Source organism: Zootoca vivipara, chromosome 13 (genome assembly GCF_965207765.1).
Source record: "Zootoca vivipara chromosome 13, rZooViv2.hap1.1, whole genome shotgun sequence".
Classification (NCBI taxonomy): domain Eukaryota; kingdom Metazoa; phylum Chordata; class Lepidosauria; order Squamata; family Lacertidae; genus Zootoca; species Zootoca vivipara.
This window is the reverse complement of record NC_142596.1, coordinates 24,199,563-24,210,649: the sequence shown is the minus strand read 5'-3', so window position 1 is coordinate 24,210,649 and position 11,087 is coordinate 24,199,563. Positions and strand designations below refer to the sequence as shown.

The following is an 11,087-nucleotide window of genomic DNA, read 5'->3' as shown; positions in this document are numbered from 1 at the left end:
ACCTTGTCAGCTCTCTGTCCCATACTTGGATACTTAAGTGCCTACAAAAAGGAGGTCAGGTGAATGCCCGGCTCCCTTTTCTAAAGCTACTGATTAGAACAGCTTAAGGGGTTAGCTTGCATAATCAAGCCTTCCAAAAGAGTAAGAAGCCTAGCCATTCGTGCGAAAGCAGTGCCAATTTTTATGAATCAGTTTGAGGTCTTACTAGTCTCAAGATGCTAATTCAATGGAGTTGCTTAGAAAACACATGCATGTTACTCCGTATGCTAAATAAAATAAAAAAATAAGGCAGAGATAATGTTAATAAAAGGGTGTGTTTTTATCTTTAGCAAAATGATATTTCCTAGTAGTTATTGGGCTATGTTCAAGGTGCTGGAATTGGTGTAAAAAAACACATATTGCTTGGGACCAGGGTACATGAAAGACCATCTCAGCCACTACATAGCCAACCAGTCAGTGTTCTGCAAGACAGGAGGTCCATTCTGTATGATTCTGGAATTAAGCCTTAAGCGTGGTGGCACCTATTCTTTGGAATTCCCTACCATTGCATATCAAGACAGGCACCTTGTCTCTTGGCTTTTTGGCACTTGATAAAGAAGTTCTCTTTCAACATGGCTTCTAAATTCTTTATCCTGGTTGGTATCTGTTCTGGATCTGAAATGATTTTATGCATGTTCTTCTTTCAAACTTTTTTTTTTTAAAAAATCTCTATATAAGCAATTGTTGTAACTGTAAATGTTTATATATAGATATATATATGACATTATACTGCAAGTTGCTTTGTGAAGCAATTAAAAAATGAAAATAGTATGAGCTTTCGTGTGCATGCTCATACCAATGACAAACTTAGTTGGTCTCTAAGGTGCTACTGGAAGGAATTTTTTTTATTTTGTTTCGACTACGGCAGACCAACACAGCTACCTACTTGTACATAGTAATAGTAGTCAGTCTTCCTACACCAGCCACTGACCAAAGGACAGTGTCAAACTCCAAAAGCTTGCATTGACCTTTTAAGTTGGGAAGAAAACCATTTATTTAAAAATGACAGCCAGAAAGAGTGTGAAATGTTCTTTATTTTTTAAAAAAGAACAAATAAAATTCAACTGAGTTTTTATTACTTTGTACAACAAAGAATTCTTGACAATGTTTCACATTGCATTAGGGTTTTCTCTCCCCTCATCACATACACACACTTCTGCAACTTTGTTTCAAAGCACAAAAGAATAAAGAAAAAACTCCCTCATATTTTATGTAACATTTTGGTATATATATATATATATTAACAAGCTGCTAATTTTAGTATCAGAGGTCAAGTTACACTGAAATGTTTGGGAAAGGCTGTTTTCTTTCCCCTGAACTAAAGATTCAATTGATACAGTATATGGTAGCCTAGCATCATCAGAGTTATATTGTGTCAACAGCGCTTTCTTTTTGTCAATAACAGTCCCACAATGTTCTTCAAATTCAAATAACAGGGGCCATGGAGACTATGTTACTATGCTAATGAAGTTTAGTTTACAAGGTTTGTTAACATTTTTTGGTTCACATGCAATGCTAAATGATGGTTTGTCACCACATAAATGAACTTTGTGCTCCCATACTCCACATAAATGAGCGAGCAACTTCTGCTTTCATAGAAACCAGTTTGTTGTTAATCCAAATTGTGCTTTTCACTTTCCTTCCAACCCCAAACTACAAAATCCTGGTTTGATCCTGGTTTGCAAGGCATCAGTTGCCCATTTTTGTTTCAATGAAAGCCACTTATTAAAAGTAGAGAATGGAAGGGAAGGAGGGAGCATGCCAACACAGGAATTGTTTATGCAACCCCAAACCAATATTTGACATTCTATTAAATTAACACAAATACCCTAACTTGTATTGCTTCTCGTTCTTACTTTAAGAGATGATAGAAAAAATGCTTTCCTGAGGATGTACATCATATATGCACATTTTAAAAAATTTAAGGTGCAAGTTGCACCAAAAAAAGAGCAATGATGCTATTAATTCTCTCCACATTGCTTCATCTTAGTGTTTTAGCTTTTAAAACCACTACACCAAACTTGGAAGGAGGCGATAATTGACCACATCTGTTAATTCACTTAAGGAACAGCACGTAAGACCAAGATAAACACGGAGGCAATTTTTTAAATGAGAGTTCAAAAAACAGCTGAAACTTGAGAACCCGGATATGGCTCTAAAGAGTTCAATGACAGTCTTTGATGTTGCTTCAGGATTATTACCTGATTTCCCATGAAATATCAGAACATTAAAAACACATGCAACAATATTTAGCAGCTGCATTAAGTTATATGGCCTTGGGATTGTATTTCGCCTCAGCAGGATGCAGTTAATGACACAAGTTCTCAAGTTAGGTTTTGCTGCTACACATGCCCATGACAAATTAATTTCCCTGCTATAGATGCCGTTGTCCAGAAATAATACATTTTAAAATTCTAAGGAAAAATCAATGAGATTCGCCCCATAATTGATAATTTGAGTTTACTCCATACTTCGAAGTTTTTCCTTATTTTTTTCCATATTTCTTTATAATTTTCTTGCACCAAATCTATCCCTTTAATTGTTGTGTGGATGCCTAGATATTTTAATCTTTTATCAATTTTTAGGCCTGTTTTTTCTCGGAGTTCCTGCATCTCTTTATTTTCCAAATTTTTCACCAACATTTTGGTTTTTTCATAATTTATTTTCAAGCCTGCTAACTTCCCATATTCCTTAATTTTTTCTATAGCTGCAGGGATACCTTGAATTGGATCTTCGGTGGTTATTATAATATCATCTGCGAAAGCCTTTACTTTAAACTTTTTTTCCCCAATTACTATTCCTTTAATATTTTCTTCCTCTCTTAGATTTTTTAATAAAATTTCCAGTGTTAGTATAAAGAGGATAGGTGACAGAGGGCACCCTTGTCTGGTGCCTCTCTCTATATTTATTTTCTTGGTTGGTCTTCCATTTATTAAAATAAAATACAATATAATATTACAATATTATAGATTAGCAACAAGATATGAAGAACTCAAAGGAACAGACTCAGAAATAATTATAAAAACATGGAAACCATTTATTAATTATATAAAAGATAAAGTGGAGAACCCAAACCTGATCTCAGATACTTAAAGGCTCTATCATAGGTATAAGTATAATTGTAAATGTCTCATATATATATATGTCATCGATAGTTTTGTGCAACATGATTGGTAGTGTGTAATATCTTACAAGGAATCTAGGGAGGAGCCTAGTACGAGATGGGAAGTCATGAGGGAGGAGGGGTAGGGAGGGGAGAAGATGGGAGGGCAGGGGAGGGGAAAAGAACAAATACACGACAATGTATTGTTGATGTATATTTTTATTTTTATTATTTGTATATTTTTGAAACCAATAAAGACTTGTTTTAATTTTTTAAAAAAATAAAATTCTAAGGAAAAATGTCCTGCTTTTAAAGTTTGCAGGAGCAGATAATGTGTAATGTTGTTGTAATTAAATTCCTCCAAACAGTGTTTTAAAAAACAAGATCTGAAGCAAATCTCTGCCAGTGTAACTAAGCAGAGATTCACATTTCCGGAATAAAAACATTTGGGGGGGGCAGTATTTGTCTTCTGAATCAGCTGTTGCATATGCATCTTATGTATTCTGTGCCCCTGCTTTATAAGAAAAAGATCCAGAGTTTTTCCAAGTCCAAAGGAATTAATGAAGTACACTTTATCACTTGTGTTGCTATTGTTTTAGACTCTGAACACATCATCCAACAGCTGTAGCCCAGATGTCACTAGAAGGTTGACAGGGAATGACCCATCCTGGTGGGATAAAGTTTCCTTCAGGATGATCTGTAGGCACCAGGTATCGATCCCATTCATGCCTTAAACATAGTAAAGTTAGTTATGCAACATATTGAGTACTGTGTTCAATCCTTCTGAAATCTTAATTTCCTACCATTAATTTTACAACTTAAGTGTTGGTGTGAATTGGAGTTGGAAAGATGAGTGCAAAGCACTGTGGCCACCCAACGGATCCTTGTCAGTGGACAGCATTAGAGACATGTTTTGCACTGTCCACTAATACAGTATCTCCAAGTACCTCATAGGGGTACATGGCATCCCATAACTTGTAGGGAAGTAAAAGCATGGCTCTTGGGAGAACCAGTAAAGCAGTCTCTTATTCTTGGTGATGCCACCGTCTGGGTCTAGGGAGAAGTTTTAGCAGCAACAACAGTTTTGCTGACTGCAACTGGCTGCACGTTGAACAGCTGCAAGGTGATATTTGCTACAACAAATATCCAATAGGAATTAATACTACATCACAAAGTAAAAAAGCAGCTAAGTTTCAAGATTTGGCAAAATTGTTACAGCTTTACTTTTACTACAACACTGCTTAAACTTACCTGATCTGGATAAGGGATGGCACAGAATACTCAGCCTGCAAATAATACTGTGTGAAGGGCTCCAAAAGGCGGGCAAGGGGAAATTCTTCTGTAAAACAGGATAATAATTAAGAAAAACAAGTACCATGAAAAACTACCAGACACAAAAGCATATTCCAAGAATGTAAGCCTTATATTATTTGCTACTGAGAATACTAAAATTGAGTGTTAAAATACTGTTACATAGAATCCTGACTGGACATGTTGATAAAAACATGGGGATTGCATAAATATATTAAAAATCATTTTATTCTATGACTCTTTGCAATTCAAATATTGCCTATTGAGATCAAGCAGGTGTCTTCAATGTACTATTTTTGGTGCCTCCTCAAAACATTTTTGTTTAGACAAATCTACCCAGCTGCTTGAAGTAATTTTAATCTGTTTTAGTATTTTAACTTTTTAAATATGGTTGTGAATTTTTCTCGATTTTATCATTGTGCCTTTTTGTAAACCACTTTTGAGAATTTCTACAATCAATAAGTGTATAAATTTTATGAAATAAAATAAATAATTAAGATTTAAACATAAACTATCTCTTGCATGGGTTGATAATTGGAGAATAAGCCTGCATTGTAAAACAAGCAAACACACTTGTGACTGTATCCAACATTTTCTGTCAGCTACTGTGAGAGGATGGGTGAGTTTTAATGTTACACAACAGAGGAATCCAACACAACAGTTTCACTAGCAGAAACACACTGTGAAACAGACTGCACAATTTTTTGTGCTCCATTTGCTAGCAAACTGCTTATGTATTCTCTTGCACAACAATGAACTGTTGGTGCAAAACATTTCACCAGTGAGACAAGTATAACTTTAACTAAACACTACACTGACAACAATACGCTGCAGGTTACCTGGATCCCCAAACAGTTTTGAATCCATTTCCCGCTTCTGCTGCAGAAGTTTCTCCTTTTCTCGCTTCAGCTTCTTTTCCATTTCTCTTTTCCTCTCCTCCTCCTGTTCTCCTTCCAGCATAACCCGCAGAGCTCGTTCTTCAGCTTCATAGAGTTCAGTGCGTGTTTTTATTAATGCTCTTAAGCTCTGGACTTCATTTTCGAAGGCTTCATCTGCATCTGGGGGTGGACAAACACCTGCAGCAAAAAACCAGAACAGAAACCACAACCCACACCAGATTAATTACTTGACTTTCCCTCCACATTCTGATCCAGAACAATTAAATGCATGTAAACAAGAGAATCGAAGCATCTCCACTGGTGAGTAATCTTGCTCTGAAGTGGCATCCTCACACACCCTCTCTCACTTGCTTTTAACAGGGTGGTCAGTTGCTTGGGTGCGTATTATTTCTCTTTCCCTCCCTCATCTCCCCAATTGCATGTTTTTTCACTGTTCAAGGACAGAGGAGGAACCAGGTGCAGCAGCTTACTCCACTGAAATATGGTGGGTATTTATGAACTTTACATTATATATCCCCGAAGAAAAATGAACACTTAACATAACAACATGGAACATAAAAAACAAACCTGTAGAAACACCTGTTTGATTAAAAAAACAAAACAAAAAACCAGCAAATGTGTATATTGTGCAGTAAAAGAAAAACTATGTTGAATAAAAACTGGAAACTTGTGTTTATTAACTGGTTTCTTCACTGCTACCTAAGTAGACCGTCTGTGATTTCCACAAGTGGGCATATTGATTTGGCACTTGTGTCTCAACTTCTTCATTGTCAATGAAGGAAATAGTTTTGCAAAGTTGTCTTAAATGAGTCTATGGCCTTGGATCTCTTGAAGTTTTCAAATAGCTTGTTAACTTTTTTTATTCTTGCCATATTCTACAGCTCTTCATAGGGACGCAGGTGGCGCTGTGGTCTAAACCACAGAGCCTAGAGCTTGCCGATCAGAAGGTCGGCGGTTCGAATCCCCGCGACGGGGGGAGCTCCCGTTGTTCGGTCCCAAGTCCTGCCCACCTAGAAGTTTGAAAGCATGTCAAAGTGCAAGTAGATAAATAGGTATCGCTCCGGCGGGAAGGTAAACGGTGTTTCCGTGCGCTACTTTGGTTCACCAGAAGTGGCTTAGTCATAGTGGCCACATGACCTGGAAGTTGTACGCTGGCACCCTCGGCCAGTAAAGCGAGATGAACGCTGCAACCCCTGAGTCATCCGCGACTGGACCTAATGGTCAGGGGTCTCTTTACCTTTTACAGTTCTTCATACCAGTTGAAGAATTAGTCCAGCTACATTTTTCAATGCTGGGTAATAACAAGGTGTCTTGACACTAGCATACAGCATATTAGGTCAGCAGAAGAGGCATCCCTTATGCTGGGTATTTATAACAAATATTTGCAAAAAACATATATGCTTCATAAGTTCTAATGTTTCAGTGCCTTACAGATGCTTTGAGTGCACTTCAGGATGCTATGCTTTTAACCAAATATTTGTTTTAACAATACAAGTCTTCAAGGACCCAATTTATATATTGAACCATATTTTATAAACAATACCTAAGCAATACAAGTCTGACTGAAATGTTGGAGCCATTACACAAGCAGCTTTCCAGCTATTTTTCAGCATATATGCAAGAAGGAGTATAAAAAGCACATGCAATTCTGAGTCATGTTTACCTTTCCTTGCTGCTGCTTCTTTTCTTAGTTTCCTAAGCTTTTCTAAGCCACGCAGGATTTCTGCCATACGCTTCGTGTCTGCTTGTTTTTTCCTTACTTCAGATAACACACTGTCTGCAGCAGCTTTAAGTTCTTGTTCCTATATGGGCAAAAATATGAATAAAGTAATTAAGAACATGTGTAAGAATGTAAGAGAACAATGGCAGACCTAGGTAGGCTCATCTAGTCCAACACCCTGTGTTCACTGGCTAGCCAGATCCTTCAAAGCCCACAAATAGGACAATAAGGAAAGAGCCCCTGCCCCTCATCACATTTTGTCTCAGTAACTCCTAGGGGGTAAACACAGCTCACGGCAGACAGCTGTCAACAGATCCACCCTCCTTGAGTTTGCATTCTCACCTGCAGTAACATACATATTAGTTAACACCTGTCATTAAAAAGCAGGTGCTAGGGATCATTTTGCTGCAAGCTGTAGCAGCACTCATAGGTTTCTTTTCTAGAACAGGATACTGCCTACAGACTGAGATTGTCATGAAACTACTTATATCTACTAGACTCAAAAACAGTTACCAACAATGATTAGCCAACCTTCACGAGACACCTACTTGCTATGCCTCAGGTTTTGTTCCCAAGTTTCAGGGTCCCACATGTTTTCTTGGGGTTTGTAGGGAAAGGATAAGAAACTCATTGTGAAAGGCCAAGAAAAGGGAGTAGCCTATTGTCTTCAGCACCCATCACTGTAACTGTAAGAATGAATGCAAAAACAAGCACACATGTGTGCACCAAGAATGCTATACTGTACAATAATATGTAAATGGTACTGACTGGCTCCAGTTCCCCCCTTGGATCCATTTTATTGTTCAGCAAGCTTCACTTCTTACCTACTAGAATCTACCCTGTGATTCACTAGGGGCTGCTCTGTGCTCCTGTCCTAGAAACCTCCATCCCCTGATATAACCAGCACTAACCCTCAACTCCCAAGCTCCACCCCTCTGTTTCAGGAGACCTGACAATCCTTACTCTGTGTCTCAACTACAAAGCACAATTGTTCATCAAAATGAACTGTAATCCACCTGTAATCCAACCTGGAGAGCAGTCTTTGTTAAAAATACATTTCGAGCAAACGTGTAGATCAGGGGTCAATAGCATGTAGCCCACCAGTACATTTTGTGCATCCCATACAGGGTTGATGGTAATCCCAGGCACCCCTGAATCACTTGCTCCATGCTAAGCACAAACATGGAGTGAACCAGCAGTGACGAGATAGTGCTGAAACTGTGATGTGTTTACGCTGTTTGCCAACTGGGACTGGCGATTCCAGCTCACTGCCCAGTGTACAAAGAAGACCCTGGGAGGGTTTGAGTTGTGACACATGCACACCAGTGTAGAGAATAACAATATTCTCTCTAGAGCAGGGGTTCCCAACAAAATTTTCTCGAGGACCCCTCATCGAGCCGCTATTGTGACAAGGACCCCCATTAATTCCTAATCCTAAAATTAAAAAGTGAGAGCCAAATTAAGAGTCATTTTATATTTATACGTTTTTTACAGTTACGATTTAGGTTCAATGGACACTGACAAGATCGGTTCGAGAGTCACTGACTTACTTGCTTGAACATCAAATGCATTATCTTCCTCTTCATCTGTAGGCCTTTGTCGTTTTAACGAACCACTTTTTAACCAACGGTCCATTTTTAACTACGCGAACTGTAGCTTCTGCGAAAAACAACGCTTTGTTTACAAACACTACTGTTTTGCAAAGAGGCAGCGCACGCCAGGGAGGAGGGAGGGGAATGGAGAAGACAGGGTACCTGCGCAGTAGCGCACAAATTAAGCCGACGTGCACAAAGCATCTTGAGGAGGTGAGCGTTAGTAGAATGCGCACGCTGCCTCTTTGCAAAACAGTAGTGTCTGTAAAGCGCCACCTAACGGCATACAGCAGAACTACTGCCTCTATCTAATTCCAGTTTTGCACTAGACTCTGCTCATGCAGGAAGCGGCCAAAACAAAAAATCTGTTATCATACAAAATATATTTAATATATTTTTTATTCTAATAGCATCTTGCGGACCCCTCTGGCATAGCTCGCGGACCCCTGGGGGTCCCCGGACCACCTGTTGGGAACCACTGCTCTAGAAAGTAGATTCAGCAGGCACCTTGTTTCACTGGCAATTCCAGCTCACTGCCCAGTGTACAAAGAAGACCCCGGGAGGGTTTGAGTTGTGACACGTGCACACCAGTGTACAGAATAACAATATTCTCTCTAGAGCACAGATTCAGCAGGCACCTTGTTTCACCCTTTAAACACCAGCTGAAAACTTTCAGGCTTATTCAGTCAGTGAATAATATATATTTCCACAGTAGCTGATTTGAACCTTTTTTGATGACTTTTATTGAATGGCTTTATCTATAATTGCTGTTAACCATGCTGCTATTTTTAATTAGCAGTATATATATTTTAAATAAAATAATTATTTAGCATTATTAATGCGGGTTAATAAAAAGCATTCAGTGTTCAAAACAATTCAGTTTACTATTTCCTGCAACAACCCAGTAAGGTAGGGTACTATCTCAACACTGCGGGTGGATGCGAACAAGAGAGGTTTGCCTAAGGCAGAGATCGTGGCGGCCTCCGCTGGACTACAACTCCCATCAGCCCCTGCCAGCACGGCCATCGCAGCCAATAAACCCCAAAACACCGACTACCCTGTGGGGAATTCCTAGGCACCCCTCAAAGCGCAACTCACCCGGTGCCTCTCCTCGACTTCCTGGGCGCGCCTGGCCCGCCAGCTCTCGATCCGCGCCTCCCTCTCGGCCTCGCGGGCCGCCTCCTCCTCGCGAGCGGCCCGCGCCTCCTGCCTCCGCGCTTGGCGCCGCAGCCTCTTCTTGCGGCTCTTCTCCGCGTGGCGGCGCAGCTGGGCCAAGGGAGCCTCCACAGGGGCCGCCGCCGCCTCGACCCGCAGGGGCCGCACCACCTCCCGCAGTTCTGCCAGCCGGGCCTCAGCCTCGGCCACCTCCTCGGCCTTGGCGTGGTCGTCCCGCCGCCGCCAGGCCCCGCACAGCGCCGCCACCTGCGCCACCAGCCGCAGCGCCTCCGCCGCCAACAGGCCCGCCTGGCTGGGCTTCAAGCCGCTCGGCTTCGGGGGAGAGGCGGCGCCGGCGTCTTCAGTGCGTCGGCAAGCCAAGAAACGGCTTAGCCATTGCTCGCTCTCGTCGCCGCCGTCGCTTCGCCTCAGGCCGCCGCTTGAGGCAGCAGCGTCATGCCCGAGCGGGAGCCTTGGCTTCTCCCCGGCCACGAACGGCGGCGCCTCGGGCCTCCATTGAGGCGAGGGCCGCTCCGGAGGCTGGAACCTTGGCTTCTCCCCGGGTATGTACGGCGGCGCCTCGGGCCTCCATTGTGGCGAGGGCAGCTCCGGAGGTTTCTGCTGTTGCTGCTGCCACGGAGGAGGGGGCAGCGGCGCCCGGAATGGCGGCGGGTAAGCGGAGGTAGGAAGGCCTCGGCCACCCGCCGAAAAAGGCGGGAACGGGGAAAGAGAAAACTGAGGGTGGTGAGGCGGCGGCGGCCCGCCAAAAACACCCTGTGGAGGAGTCCCCGTCGGCGGGAAGTAGTGGGGCTGAGGGGGCCTCGCGAAGGATGGGAACGGCGGCGGCTGGTGCGACATCTCGCCCCCCTCACGCCTCAAGAGGCCTACCGGTAGTTAGCAGAATGGGACGCCGTCTCTCTCGCCCTCGGAGATCGCTTCCGGTTTGAAGCGGAAGTGACGGTGAGAAGAGCAGCGCCCCCTGTAGTTTGGGAGGAATCCATCTTGGCTACTGCTTTTAGACAGCAACCCCCGTCAGCCGCAGCGGTGCGCAGCGCACGGAGTGGGACCGGGATGTACTAGCAGCCTTTTAGGTGCATGGCAAGTTATGCTGCTTTGTCCCCAAGCATCGCACACACCCCGTCACCTTAGTGCACTGCTTGCCCCCTACCCCCAAACCTTGAGAAATCTACTACTAGAAATCTGGGAGGAACAGGAAGTAATAGATATGGGACGCTGCAATTATTATTATTTTTAAACCACGGGACACC

General features: G+C 42.2%; 1 protein-coding gene across 2 annotated transcripts; it reads right to left on the bottom strand.

Annotated features, from left to right (window-relative positions):
• Nucleotides 1-1,055: 1,055 nt before the first annotated feature.
• Nucleotides 1,056-10,766, bottom strand: PDCD7 (programmed cell death 7). Of its 2 annotated transcripts, none has more exons than XM_035131706.3 (5): nt 9,763-10,766; nt 7,016-7,154; nt 5,293-5,529; nt 4,394-4,481; nt 1,056-3,871 (listed from the first exon to the last, which is right to left on the bottom strand). In XM_035131706.3, exons 1-5 carry the CDS (start codon nt 10,675-10,677, stop codon nt 3,754-3,756), a joined length of 1,497 nt encoding a protein of 498 aa, XP_034987597.3. In that variant the 5' UTR covers nt 10,678-10,766; the 3' UTR covers nt 1,056-3,753. The 2 variants fall into 2 exon arrangements, with proteins under 2 accessions (XP_034987597.3, XP_060138572.2); XM_060282589.2 differs by having other exon boundaries at nt 3,588-3,871; nt 4,394-4,478; nt 9,763-10,755.
• Nucleotides 10,767-11,087: the final 321 nt, after the last annotated feature.

Bases quoted from the DNA above. Each gene is read 5' to 3' on its own strand.
- PDCD7 (XM_035131706.3), bottom strand. From the start codon at position 10,677: ATGTCGCACCAGCCGCCGCCGTTCCCATCCTTCGCGAGGCCCCCTCAG. The intron at 7,155-9,762 runs GTGAGTTGCGCT...TTGCCCATATAG, and splicing joins AAGTCGAGGAGAGGCACCGG to GAACAAGAACTTAAAGCTGC. The intron at 4,482-5,292 runs GTAACCTGCAGC...CCTGTTTTACAG, and splicing joins AAAACTGTTTGGGGATCCAG to AAGAATTTCCCCTTGCCCGC.